Source organism: Ursus maritimus, unplaced genomic scaffold, assembly GCF_017311325.1.
Source record: "Ursus maritimus isolate PB19 unplaced genomic scaffold, ASM1731132v1 scaffold_16, whole genome shotgun sequence".
Lineage (NCBI taxonomy): Eukaryota > Metazoa > Chordata > Mammalia > Carnivora > Ursidae > Ursus > Ursus maritimus.
Genome location: NW_024424008.1, coordinates 8,861,777 through 8,875,933, shown reverse-complemented (window position 1 = coordinate 8,875,933; position 14,157 = coordinate 8,861,777). Strand labels below are relative to the sequence as shown.

At 42.1% G+C, this 14,157-nt stretch overlaps 1 protein-coding gene and 1 pseudogene across 4 annotated transcripts in view; one reads left to right on the top strand and one right to left on the bottom strand.

Moving 5' to 3' along the window:
• Positions 1-5,744: 5,744 nt before the first annotated feature.
• PAAF1 (proteasomal ATPase associated factor 1) overlaps positions 5,745-14,157 on the bottom strand; it is a 37,761-nt gene continuing 29,348 nt past the window's right edge. For 3 of the 4 annotated variants that reach the window (XM_008707325.2, XM_040630835.1, XM_040630836.1), the window contains 4 exons: positions 13,870-13,985; positions 12,084-12,166; positions 9,213-9,295; positions 5,745-6,172 (listed from right to left, as the gene is read on the bottom strand). In XM_008707325.2, the coding sequence (XP_008705547.2) occupies positions 6,095-6,172; positions 9,213-9,295; positions 12,084-12,166; positions 13,870-13,985 (360 nt within the window). In that variant the 3' untranslated portion in view covers positions 5,745-6,094. Of the gene's footprint in view, positions 6,173-9,212; positions 9,296-12,083; positions 12,167-13,687; positions 13,744-13,869; positions 13,986-14,157 lie in introns of all 4 variants that reach the window. The other variant, XR_005834981.1, reaches the window with a different exon arrangement.
• Positions 6,179-8,595, top strand: LOC121102879 (annotated as a pseudogene).

Sequence of the window (14,157 nt, the reverse complement as noted above, 5' to 3'; positions counted from 1 at the left end):
TCTTAAACCTTTAATCCACCTATAATTTTTTTAAAATATGGTACAAGGTAGTATCATTTTCGTTTTTGATATCCTATTGTCCCAAAACCATTCATTTAACAGTCCTTTGTTTCCCCACCAATCTGTATTGACTGCTGTGTTACACAGGCAGTCTCCATATATGCATAGGTGTAGATCTGGACTGCATGTGGAGTGGACGGTGATGGACGTGGTTGAGTATTTCACCGAGGCTGGCTTCCCCGAGCAGGCAATAGCTTTCCAAGAGCAGGAAATCAATGGCCAGCCTCTGCTGCTCATGCAGCGCACTGATATGCTAACTGGCCTGTCCACCCGCCTGGGCCCAGCCCTGAAAATCTACAAGCACTGCATCAAGGTGCTACAGGAAGGCCACTTTGAGGATGACGACCCTGATGGCTTTCTAGGCTGAGCACCCGGACTCCCCCCTGCCCCAACCCATTCCAGCCTCCATCTATCCAAGACTCCCAGAGTCTAGGAGCTGGATGGGGACACTCTCAGCCCTCACCTGTTGGTGAGGGACATTCCTCCCTACTCATCTCTTCCCTGTGTTTCCCCAGCATACACACACTTGGCCCCTAGCACATCCTGTACTCCAAGATAGAGAAGTGTGGGGTGGAACAGGGCCTGCTCATTGCACCCCAGGAAGGCAACCCTCCCCCAAGTCTAGGACATTTTGGGGAAAAAACAGGGGCTTCCTGTCTCCCCTAGATCCTCTTCAGTTCAGCCAGATGTTTTTTTTTTTATAATGATTTTTTATTATATTATGTTAGTCACCATACAGTACATCCCCGGTTTCCGATGTAAGGCTCGATGATTCATTAGTTGTGTATAACACCCAGTGCACCATGCAATACGTGCCCTCCTTACTACCCATCACTGGCCTATCCCATTCCCCCACCCCCCTCCCCTCTGTAGCCCTCAGTTTGTTTCTCAGAGTCCATAGTCTCTCATGTTTCATTCCCCCTTCTGATTACCCCCCCCTTTCTTTATCCCTTTCTTCCCCTACTGATCATCCTAGTTCTTATGTTCCATAGATGAGAGAAATCATATGATAGTTGTCTTTCTCTGCTTGACTTATTTCACTTAGCATTATCTCCTCCAGTGCCGTCCATGTTGTAGCAAATGTTGAGAACTCGTTCTTTCTGATGGCTGAGTAATATTCCATTGTATCTATGGACCACAACTTCTTAATCCAGTCATCCGTTGAAGGGCATCTCGGCTCCTTCCACGATTTATCAGCCAGATGTTTTCTATATGTTTTGTTCTGCCTGTTCATTTTGGTGGGTAGCCTTTCCTCTCTCCCCCACTACCCATGCCCCAACCATGTCTGCCCCTGGCCTCGGGCCTCTGGGAGCAGCTGGAGTGGCGTCCCTGTGTCTTCCCTAGCACTGTCCTTTCTTTCTGTTGGTTGTCACTCCAGCTGGCTGTACTGCTTTTTAATACTGCACTGAATGTTTTTTAAATAAAGTTAAAAAAGAAAAAAAAAGGTTGAGTGGTCAGAAAGCAACTCTATCTTGATGCTGCTGTGCTCACTTCCCATTTGTGTGACCTGAAGCAAGTTTACTTAATAGCCCCAAGTCTGTTTCCTTGAATAAATGGGATTATTAACATAAACTCCACCACAGGGCAGGTGTGAAAATATTAAATACAATTATACAAAAGCATGTATCACATAGAAAATGCTTCCTTAGCATTGAGGCAGTAGAGGCAGAGCCCAAGTTCCAAATTCTGTCCATTAGCTACTAGTTTTATGACCTTAAACAATGATGTCTTAGCCACAGTGCCTATTTGTAAAGTGAAAATATGGCATTATTTTTTATTTTTTGCATTTCTGATCTTTCTTGTGGGTTTTAATTTGCATTTAACTACTGGAATTTAAAGTCTTTTCATGTGTATTGGCATTTTTTTTTTTTTTTTTTTTTTACTCTGCTTTCCAGAGAAAAGATGTTAAAAATTAAACCCAGAGTGTTGGGGAAGGCCTTATTCAGCCTGGGACTGGCTGAGGTGAACACGGGAACAAGGACACTCTATCTGAGGGACACCATGTGTGCAGGAGCTGGGGTGAAAGGGAGATGGCCTGTGTGGTTGCCAGACTGTTTACTCACTGAGATGTTGAGCAAGTGAAATACTGAGAATTATGACAGCCGAATTTCTCACTGTTGAAGGAGGGAGATTTACATGTAGAAAGCTAGAATAATCCCAGTGGAGTTGGTTTGGAATTAGGGGACTTCAGTGTGAACTCATGACCTTTCATATATATACAGAATGAGGGATATAGAAATGGAGAGTCTACATCAGAGTACTGTCCACTGATAGGGCCTAGAAGCAATAATACCCTAGTAATAAAGAGTATACATATAGTGCCCAGACCTTGATTTCCAAATGCCATTCTCCACTAAAAGGAACCATAGCTATCTAGACAAATGACTTATTCCAGGCTGGGATGAAACTTGAATAATCTTGTATCAGAAAATATGGAAGCGCTAAAAGAATGCTATTAACATGTCAAAAGGACATAGGATCCGGACGCCTGGGTGGCTCAGTCGGTGAAGCATCTGCATTTGTTTCAGGTCATGATCCTGGGGTCCTGGGACTGAGCCCTGTGTTGGGCTCCCTGCTCAGCGGGGAGCCTGCTTCTCCCTCTCCCTCTGCCTCCTGCTCCCCCTGCTTGTACTCTATCAAATAAATAAAATCTTTAAAACAACAACAAACAATAAAACACCAAACTAAATAATAGCAATAATGGATTATAATCCATAGAATAAAATATGAATCCATGTGTAGTCCATACTAATATATCTATACTGAATGAGTGAGTGAATTAGTAATTAAATAAATGGGGGAGAAGGGAAAGTTCTACCTTACAGTAGAAATGTAAGAGAATGATGGAATTATAAAATCACCATTTGGCAGTTAGAGTAGGAATAAGTGATTCAGACAGAAATCATCAACAAAGGCTGCCACTGGATGAGGCAAGTTTCACGAGGAAAAGGATATTTATACAGTCTCAAAGTAGCTCTCTGCAAAATACTAACTCTGCCAAGGAGAAACCTGGTAGACACCATTTTAACCAACTTAAGCTCACCTGATTATAATAAAAAAGGTGGACAAACCAAGGGCCGGCAAGGACACGGAGAAATCAGGACGCTTATACACTGCTGCTCAGAATGTAAAATGGAGCAGCCACTTGGACAACAGGCGGCGGTCTCCAAATGTTAAACATGATTACCATATCCTTGCAACTTTCCTCAAGTGCGAAATGATTTCAAGGTGAAAAGTAAATTAGGGGCGCCTGGGTGGCTCAGTCGGTTAAACGTCTGCCTTGACCTCGGGTCATGATCTAGGGATCCTGGGATCAAATTCTGCATTGGGCTCCTTGCTCAGAAGGGAGTCTGCTTCTCTCTCCCTCTGCCCCTCGCCCTGCTCATGCTCCCTCTCCAGCTCACTCTCTCTCAAATAAAAAAATAAAATCTTAAAAGAAAAGTAAATTAATAAAAATATAAAATATATCCACAGAGATGTGTTCAAGAAAAAGGATCCTAGGGGCGCCTGGGTGGCGCAGTCATTAAGCATCTGCCTTCGGCTCAGGGCATGATCCCAGCGTTCTGGGATCGAGCCCCACATCTGGCTTCTCTGCTGGGAGCCTGCTTCTTCCTCTCTCACTCCCCCTGCTTGTGTTCCCTCTCTCGCTGGCTGTCTCTGTCAAATAAATAAAAAAAATCTTTAAAAAAAAAGAAAGAAAAGAAAAAGGACCTTTACTCTGCGAGACTATTGTGAGGACTGTGCCTGGCACCGAGGATACGCTCACTGGCAGATGCCACTCACTGCCAGCTTTCCAGATCTGAGAAATAGAGGCACTTCTCACAAGAAGTCACAAGGGGGCGTCCGAAAGCCAAGAAACAAAGTCCGGCTTGCCTGGGCCTATACTGCTGCAGATGGGGGTTGTCTACCCTTCCTTACCCAGAATGCACTCCTCAACCCAAAAGGAAAAAAAAGCTTTGTCGCTGACACTGGGGAGGTTCCACTCACAGAGGACAAGACTTTGGGGTACTTGAGAGCTAGCCTCCGTCCTTCTGTTTGGATCTGGATTTCAGGGCAGCTGTCAAGGGTCACTGTATCCATTACAACCAGGCTATCAACTCTGGAGACCTATGAAAAGGGACTTATGGATGTGATGATGGTGAAGAGCGAGCCCTGGAATAGGATCTCACAGACGTACCTGCTGTGTGAACTCAGCCATATCCTCCATCCTGTCTTCTTCATCTGACTTCTTAGAGGTTCCCTCCAACCTCCTCGGATCCAATGTTTCTGAGCTCTGGAATATGTCCCTTTGGGTCTACCTGACCATATCACAAATCACTCCTTAAATGGAACTGCTCTAGTCCCAGAGGTCTCGTGACCATGTGGCAGAGTAGAAGGCACAGGTCTTGGAGACAGACTAAGCAAGGTCCAAATCAAGGGTCTGGTACTTAATTTCTCGAGGCTCAGTTTCCTTATCTATAAAACAAAATAATGCCATTTCCTTTTTAAGAGTGTTGTTGGGATTAAATATATAAATATAGTCCCTAGTATAGTGTAGATGCCCAGTAATATTCAATGACTAACAGTATTTTATTTTCACAATTTAGGCAATATACAACAGGTAAAAAAAAAAAAAAATGGATTTAAAGTTAAGATAAACTGCGTTAAAGTTCCTGTTCCCTGTGACCCTTGGCCAATCAATTCATCTGAGTCTCACTACCTGCATGTCATAGTGACGTTATAAACATTACATAAGAACATACCTTTAAGAATGCTGTGAACCATACTGTTACCCCAGCCAGAAATTGGCTTCTTCCCTTAAATAAATCCAGATCTTAGCCTACATTGCTCAGTTCAAGTGTTGTATCCTCCAACTAACCTTTTCTCTAGTAATCCCTAAAATGTAAAACTCTGGAAAGTGTTAAAAAGAATGATGAAGGTCTAAATGTACCGAGAAAGAAAGAACTCAGAGATTCTAAGTGAAAATAAAACACGGAATACATGCATTATAACTCCCTTTCTATATTTAGGGGAAAAAAGAGTGACCATGTTAAAACCCTTGCTTAAAACTCTTCCGTGGGTTTCTTACCAACCAAATGAAATTCAAGCTCCTACCTGGCACTCAATCCCCTTCACTATTTGGGCCCTGCCAACCTCTCCAGCCTCATCTTCTACAGACCAGCCTCACCATCCAAAGAGCGCTGGGTTCCAGCTATTACTCAAGGGCCCTTTACTATCTCTTCCTCTAGGTCTCAAACTTAAGCATGCACCAGAATCACCTGACTGGCTCTACCCACAGAATTTCTGATTTAAGGCTGAGGTGGGGCCTAGGAATTTCTAGTTCTAACAAGTTCCCAGGTGATACTGATACGGCCGTTAAGGGACCACGCTCGGAGGGCCACAGCCTTTATAATGATAGGATTCAACTTCATCCCCTGTACATGGACCGATCAACCATATCAGTTTGCCTAGGACTGAAAGTCTCATGTAGCAGAAAATCCCCCAGTCCAAGGAAAACTGAGACAGTTGGCTTCCCTACCTGTGTAAGAATCTTTCCCAGGTTGCTGCTTAAGGGACAGTTACTGCTAACTAGCAGTCTTTCTCTATGGCCAGGCCAAAAGAAAGGGCCTGAGAAAGGAGTTCCACCAACCTGAATGGCTTTTTGCTGGAGTAAGAATATTTAACAAACGTTTTCAAAGTCAGACTCCTCCAAACACATTCTCTTTATTTCCTTCAGAGCACAGGCTTTAGTCCTCTGGTCCTTGTAAACATTTAACACAATGGTGTGAGATCAAACTAAGCATCCATATCCTTGCCCTGTGCTGCTGGGGTGAGTGTATATAGGGAGCACATGTGAGCTTCTTACTCCGTTCACAGCAGGTCTTGTCATGGAATGATACTTCCACATGGGCCAATGCAGCTGATTTTCTGTGACTTCCAAAGGGTGCCCAAAACAATAAAGGGCCATGGTCCTTGAGAAGGACTGATGATTATTTGGCTCTTTGTCGATTAGGGACAATCTTTTTTCATTAACTGGGAATCCTCTTCCAAGGAGTCAGAGATCAGAGAGCTGATAGCGTCGCACAAGACCATCTCGACAGCATGTGTAGATCTGCTTCTCCCATGTGGCTACCTGCAACACAAGAGTTTCCAGCTCAGAGGAAGCCTGGGAGTCTTCCATTTCAAAAAGATAGAGCCACTGATCTCCATTAGTACAAGTGAGTCTAAGAAGCTCTACTGACTCCAAAGACAAGAGAAGAATTAGATCCATGATAGGGATTTTAAAAATAGCTGGCTAGCATCCAGGGCACTTATGACTACAGGACAGAGAAACAAATTAGCCAAGTAGAGAGCAAACCCACTAGCGTGATGCATAGTTGAGGGCAGAGGGTCTGGACCTGGGAAAGGAGATGATCCATAGATGGGCCAGCGTATCCCTGAACCTTGTAAAATTATATTCAAAGAAGTTCTCAAAATGCGCCTGTCTGAGACAGCAGCTGCACGGAGGAGCGAGGCACTGGCTGGGGCTGGAGCGGTGGCTGCAGCAGCTGAGGTGAGTGCCACCCCGGCCACCAGGCTTCCAGTGCGGAGGCTCCGCCGCCATTGCCACCACGCTTGGTGAACGCATGGTGCCAGGAGGCTGCCAGCACCACGACAGTCCAATGCGGTATCACCTCCTCCACGACTTCTGGAGTTTCTCAACCAATCTTCGGGGTGGGGGCAGCTGGCACCCTGGCATTTTAGGCTATGTGGGAGCGCATGACTTCATCACTTATGATAGTACCACCACTTCTCTGAAGATGTGCACCCTCTCGTTCCTGCCATAACAATCGTCGCTGTAGAGCCCCACTTTTCATTTCTGGGCTGACTGGCGACTGTGACGCAATCAGGGAAAGCTGCTGCAGACTTGCCACTTTTGCCATCATCCTACTCCTGGTTTTTGTCACAGAAGCTGTTGTTGTGGTTTGGGGATACGTTTACAGAGCAAAGGTGGAAAAAGGAGGTTGCAGCATTCAGAAAGTGTGTAAGACCTACAGTGGAACCAACCCTACAACGGAACCAACCAGTCAGACTGGAAAAATAGGGACTGGTTCAAAGAAACCAAAAACCACAGTGTCCCTCTCAGCTGCAGCAGAGAGACAGCCAGCAGCTCTACTGCTAGGTTGGCACACTCCTCTGACCTCCATATTGAGGGACGTGATGCTCTCGGTGTGAAGAAGCTATAAGAAAATCACGGCACGTGTTATCTGGGCAGTGCTGGCACGTGCAGCTCTTCAGCTGCTAGACATGCTCCGTGCACGCATCGTATTGTGCACGAGTAGAGATCCTGCTTATGAGCTCCTCACCACTGGTGGAACCCATGCAGAGTAGAAGAGGCAAGTCTCAGGTTTTTAGTCTTACTCTGATTTGGAAGGTGAATCAAGCAGGTTTACTCTTAGTAGTTAAACCACATTTAGTTAAAACCACACATTACACAGGTGTTGGACAGAGCAGCTTGGCTCTGCATGCACCCGCCCTGTGATTTTCTTTTCCGTTGTTCTGACTCTCCACGTCTCTAAGCTGTAGGTACGACAGTGACTGTTCTCATTTCGGAACCATCTGTGAGTTGCACAGTGTGGGAGAATGAGAGGAGGACCCGGGCCTGCTTCCGTTACCTCCACGCAGTAATAGGACTGCTGCCAAAGTATCACTGGTCTTTTCAGTCTTCACAACGGAGAACTCTTGGCCAAGGGATTTTGGGGAAAGAAGGAGGAAGCTGCCAACTAAGGTTAAAGTTAATACCAGATGGTACCCCTTATCAGTGTCCTTTTAAAAAACATACATTGTAGTTCGATAACAGCACTGTAACAAAGGACCAAAACAGATTTTAGAATTTAGAACCATACAGTGTACTCTGGTTCATCTTCAAAATCAGACTGATCTTTGAAACTAGAGGTTTTTGATCAAAACTGGCTTTATAGGAGCATAACATATGTGCTACTCTTTCAAAACAATTTGTGTGTATGTGTGTGTGTTGTTACGTGATTGAGCCCACTCATCATAAATCTGAACTCATTAGGATTAATGTACCCATACAGACTAGTAAAATGGTATGTAGATGAGATCTCGGTTGTAAACAGAAAAACCTAATTCAATAAGGTCTGTATCATCCCTCAAAAAAAAGAAAGAAAGAAAGAAAAGAAAAAGCCCGAGACTCAAGGGTTAAGAACCACTAATTTAGTGGAGGAAGCATGAATTCTGGAGGTAACTTAATCTCAGGTTTGCTAATGTGTAGCTACATGACTTATGGCAACTTTCTCAACCACTCTGGACTCCAGTTTCCTCACTTATAAAATGAAAATGGTATGCTAATTCACAATATAGAACACTACAAAGGAAATCTAAAAAATGAAGTGGATCTATATGCATTTATCTGAAAAGAGCTCTAAGATCTTAATAAAAAAAGTCATAGACTATAGAATGATTTCAGTTATGCACAAACTAAAGATAAAACTATATTATTTGCATAAATACAGAAACACAAAGATGTAAGTACAAATTCTCCAAAAAACAGTCTTGAAAGATTTAGGCTGAACTGTTACTGCTAGTTACTTCTGGAAAGAAGAGTGGAACTACTAAAGGTCTTAAAGGGGACTTTACAGTCTGTATAATTTTGTATTGTTTGAATTGTTATAGGTATGTATTAACTGTATAACTTCTAAAAAATTATAAAAACAATAGAAACAATAATACCTATTCCTCAAGAATAGTAACAATAAAATAAGATGATACATGTAAAACATCCAGCACCATGTCTAGTCGATAAATATTATTTCCCCTTTTGTTTTTCTCTTTCTAACCAAATGAGATAACAAGTCTTCAACTTTAAATAATAATAATGATGATAGCTAATATTTATAGAAGATTTAAAATTTACAACTATTTTTCATATACATTATCTTATTAATACTTTCATTTTACAGAAGAATTGACAGACTGGGGAGGTGAAGTGATTTTTCAAGTTTCTAGAGCTAATAAGTGGTGAAATCACTTCTGACTCAAAATTCTCACTTTCTTTTATTTCATCCGTAAGTATTTTATCATCCAGAATGCCCACAAAGTAGCTGGATTCAGTCCTCTCAAAAGCCCTAGATCCTAGGTAAGAATCACCCAAGCACGTCTCAGGCCTGTACCTTGAACACAGGGTCACAGTCAGCCCCAGTGAGTTCAATGAGATAGTCTAGGTCTTGCTGGACAATGAAACAGCTTCCATCACCTAAAAGGCAAAAAGAAACATTTAGATAACTAAAGAAAAAGCTGTGCGCAAAGGAGCTTTAAAAAAAAAATCAGTATTTTAGTTTATTTCTGTACATCACGAGCCTGAAGAAGATCATCCCAAGACCCAGAATGGCAAACAGGTCTCATTATGTGGGTCAAATATGAGGACCTACAGTGGCTGCCTGGAATGCTGGGTTAGAGGATTTGAAGGACAAGTGCAAGCTCAGTGAGAAGGGCTGTCTTTGATTAGCAATTCCTGCCAAGGGCACAGAGCAAGCAACTGCAGGCTTATGCATCTGATTGCAAACTTACCCTGGACAATGATTTTTTTTTTTTTTTAAGGTTCTACCTATTTATTTAACAGAGAGACAGACAGCCAGCGAGAGAGGGACCACGGGCAGGGCGAGTGGGAGAGGAAGAAGCAGGCTCCCAGCGGAGGAGTCTGATGTGGGCCTTGATCCCAGAACGCCAGGATCACGCCCTGAGCCGAAGGCAGACGCTCAACGACTGAGCCACCCAGGCGCCCCGGGACAATGATTTTTAACAGGGAATTGTCTATATAAATGTTTTAATGTGCTCCCAAATTATTCAATCAATAAACTTGACCAGATATACAAGGCAAAGGAGCAAAGTTGTTATATCAAGAAAATAAAAGTATATTTATTCTTAAACTTAATTTTCTCAAAAGAGCATGGACAAATAAGACGGGATGATCTATAAACTGCTGAATAAGGTAAATTTTTTGGTTATTGTTTTACTTAATATAAAATTAGTATATGCTAATTGAAGAAAACTTAAAAACAAACAGAAGTAAATAAAATCACTCATAATCTACAACTCAAAGATAACATTAACATTTTAATATTTTTCCAATTTTTTTATGCAAATTTTTATTTTACATGGTTGAGAACATACTGCATAAAAGAATATCTTTTGCATAAAGTTATTCTGCATCAACATTGTGACTTTTAAAAAAATTTAATCTTTTCAAGCTTTTTAAAATTTGAAAAACTGCTGTCCAAAACAACTGTTAATTAATTTTATTTTAATTTATCTGTTAATCAACCTATATCCCAACTAGCAGCATACAGGAAGACCATATCCTTTCTTGTATTATTAAAAAATCATCTTTTTTGAATGTAAATTTTATTAAGTAATCTCTACATCAGTGCAACATGGGGCTCAAACTCACAACCCAAGATCAAGAGTTGTATGCTCTAACCGGGGATGTACTGTATGGTGACTAACATAATATAATAAAAAAATCATTATTTAAAAAAAAAAAAAAAGAGTTGTATGCTCTACCAACTGAGCCAGCCAGATACCCCAAAAAATCATCTTTTCAATAAAAGAATTATTATTTTTTAGAGATACTTATATAAATATTGACAGGTGAAATAATACAATGTCTGTGATATGTTTCAAAATACTATAATGGTTGGGGATTGTAAGGGAATGTGTAAAACAATATGAAACAGGATTAGCCATAAATTGGTAAGAGTTGAAGCCAGATGATGGGTTTATCAAGTTCATTATGCTATTCTCTCTACCTCTGTATCTCTTTGACAATTTCCATAATAAAAAGTTTCAAAATTGTTTAATCTGACAATTTCAATCTCCTCTCTAGTGAAAGAGTCCCGAAGGACCTCAAAGATCGTCTATATTCAACTTCTAAACTGGTACAGAATTCCCGTCACAACACCTTGCAGAGTAGCCAACCAGCCTATGCTTCTCCAATCCCCAGAGTCAGTGGTGCTTTCTACAATGCCAGCTTCTCTCTTAAGAAATAGAACGTTTTCCTTATATTCAACTGAAATGTGGCTCCTGGTAACTTTCTTTTCTTGGTCTTAGTTTCGTCCTCTGAAAACAGTTATATTAAGATGAATAAAGCACAGTCACTACTTTCAAGGAGCCCGGAGTAGAGGGAGATACAGACAATCACGGTGTAGGGTGATAAACACAGTATGATAAATACAATATGCCAAAGAATCATGGAGGACCATGCCCCTGGCCCCGCCATAAATCATGCATTTATTTTATTTTTTTTTAAGATTTTATTTATTTATTTGACAGAGAGAGAAAGAGCGAGAGAGGAACACAAGCAGGGGGAGTGGGAGAGGGAGAAGCAGGCCCCCTGCCAAGCAGGGAGCCCAACACAGGGCTCAATACCAGGACCCTGGGATCATGACCTGAGCCAAAGGCAGACACTTCACTGACTGAGCCAAGAGAGAGGAGGGATGGAGGGAGACAGAATCTCAAACAGGCTCCACGCCCAGCATGGAGTCCAACATGGGGCTCCTTCTCACAACCCCAAGATCATGACCTGAGCCAAAATCAAGAGTCAGACACTCAACTAACTGAGCCACCCATGCGTCCCACAAGACAGAATCTTAAGTAGGCTCCACACACCGTGCAGCCTGATGCGGGGCTCAATCTCATGACCCTAAGGATCATGACCCGAGCAGAAATCAAGAGTCAGATGCTTAATGGACTGAGCCACCCAGGCGCCCCAAACCTATGTTTTTTTTGTTTTTTTTTTTTTAAAGATTTTATTTATTTATTTGACAGAGAGACAGCCAGAGAGAGATGGAACACAAGCAGGTGGAGTGGGAGAGGGAGAAGCAGGCCTCCAGCAGAAGAGCCTGATGCGGGGCTCAATCCCATAACGCCGGGATCACGCCCTGAGCGAAAGGCAGACGCTTGACTGAGCCACCCAGGCGCCCCCCCAAACCTATGTTTAAATGAACTACAGGAAGCCATCTCTCTCAAGGGGCCCCTGGACCCACCTTGGCTAGCAATGAACCCATCTCTGAAATTCAGCAGGGACAGAACTGGTGCTCCGGATCTGTGGATGACTTGTACTGGAGCCCTGGAATTCAAAGAAAAAGGGCAATTGTACTTTTTTTTCTTCAAAAGCAACACTTAACTATATTCAACATACAGTACTAACCACACAAAAGCAAACAGGACAAATGAAGACAGAGATTAAACATTCATACAGTTTCTTTCCTGGCAAGCTCCTTAAATGGTAGATCAAGGTAATCCACTCAAAACCACCTTGGAGTGAATCTAAACATGTCTCTAACTAACAGGTCATTGAGCTGAATGAACCAAGTCACCACCAATAACTCCAGTTTTTAGGGGAGGCCTGACATGAGTTTAAGATAACAATGTTAACAATATGTTAATTGTTTTGCTTACAGACAGAATTAAGACAGTTGTGAGAGATTAAAAAAAAAGATAGTTGTGAGATATTACAAATGTCAGGACTCTTTGAAATGAAAGAGAAAGGTGAGAATCAATTTAATATATATGTAAAGCTGATTTTCTTTCTTTCCTTCTTTTAATCTTAAGTAGGCTCCACACCCAATGTGGGGCTCAAACTCATGACCCTGAGATCAAGAGTCACACACACTACCAACTGAGCCAGCCAGGTGCCCCTGTAAGGCTGATTTTCTAATAGTGATAAGAGATTCCCTACTCCACAGAGGCAAAAACAAGAACAAAAGTAATTTAAATATGGAAGAAAAGGTCTAAGCTAGTCACCTTTCACTGGAATTTCTTTACTGCTCTTGGAATAAAATCCAGACTCCTTCAGATGGTATGCAAGTTCTTTCTAAACAAACTCCTGCTTTCCCATCTGGCATCACTTCTCACTGCTACCCTGTCTGCAGGGTATATATTTGTCGTATTAAACTACTCAGGGATCCCTGAAAGTGCCATACTTCACACATCTTCATGCTTCTCTATACTCTTCTACCTAGGGCAGACCCCTCTCTTCATTTGGTAACTTCCTACTGGACAAGATCCAATTAAAGCTTCATTTCCTTGGAGAAGCAGTCCCACCTTCTTCTTTCTCCTTCTCAGTACTTTTTCAAATTCCTGTGTAGAGCCCTGTTAGCCCACTGATCACACTGTATCACTGACATCTTTACTGTTAGACTCCAAATGCCTCAAAGGCAGAATCTGTATCTTTTATTTCTGTTTTTCAGTGCCCTGCACAATGTTTGGTCCCCACAAAAGCCGTTCAATAAATATCAGCTGAACAAAAGGAAGGAAATGGAAGGAGGAAGGGACAGAATTGGAGAAACAGTTAAATCCTGGGATGGGGAGGTTGCGTGATTCTCTCTGGGTATCTTTAAGACCAGAATAAAGCCTGTTTCAGATAGATTCTGATCAAAGCCAAACCAAGAAACACAGCTGGCTTACCTGAACTAAAAACGATCAATCTTAGGCCAGCCCAGATTAAATACCACTGAGAAATTACTGAGCTCCTCAAAATTAAAAGTTCTATACAATCATTTTAAGCGAAATGTTAGTTCATTATTTAAGCTTAGATTCCAAAGTCATCACTACAGTAGGACAATCATGACAGCATGAATCAAATTACCTTTTAATATGATTCCAGGAATAATAAGAACAATCAGACAACTCACACCGGAGAACCTTTATAAATGGAAAAATATACCCTTGATTCAACAGTCGTCTACACGCTATGCTAAATCACTGTTAAAGCTAATAAAATTTCCACTCTGTAGAAGACCTGCATCATGCAAATGAAGGGTGACTCACCTTGGACTCCTCACGTCCAGCTGGTAAATGTTTCCATCCTGTGTCCCAGCCAACAGCAAGAAGCCAGAGAGAAAAGTGCAGCAGTTGAAGGCGTCTGAGCCAACAAAGAGGAACACCTGGGAACAAGCAGGAGCCAAAACTGCTGCTTGAAGATTAGTTTGTTCTCAGAAATAAACAGGCACCGAAAAAAAAGAAAACTTTCCTATTTTTAGAGACATTTTCTTTCTTCTGTCTTTAAGCACTCTGCAACTAAACAAAGTACTCGGCAACGACCGAGGAGGAACCCCC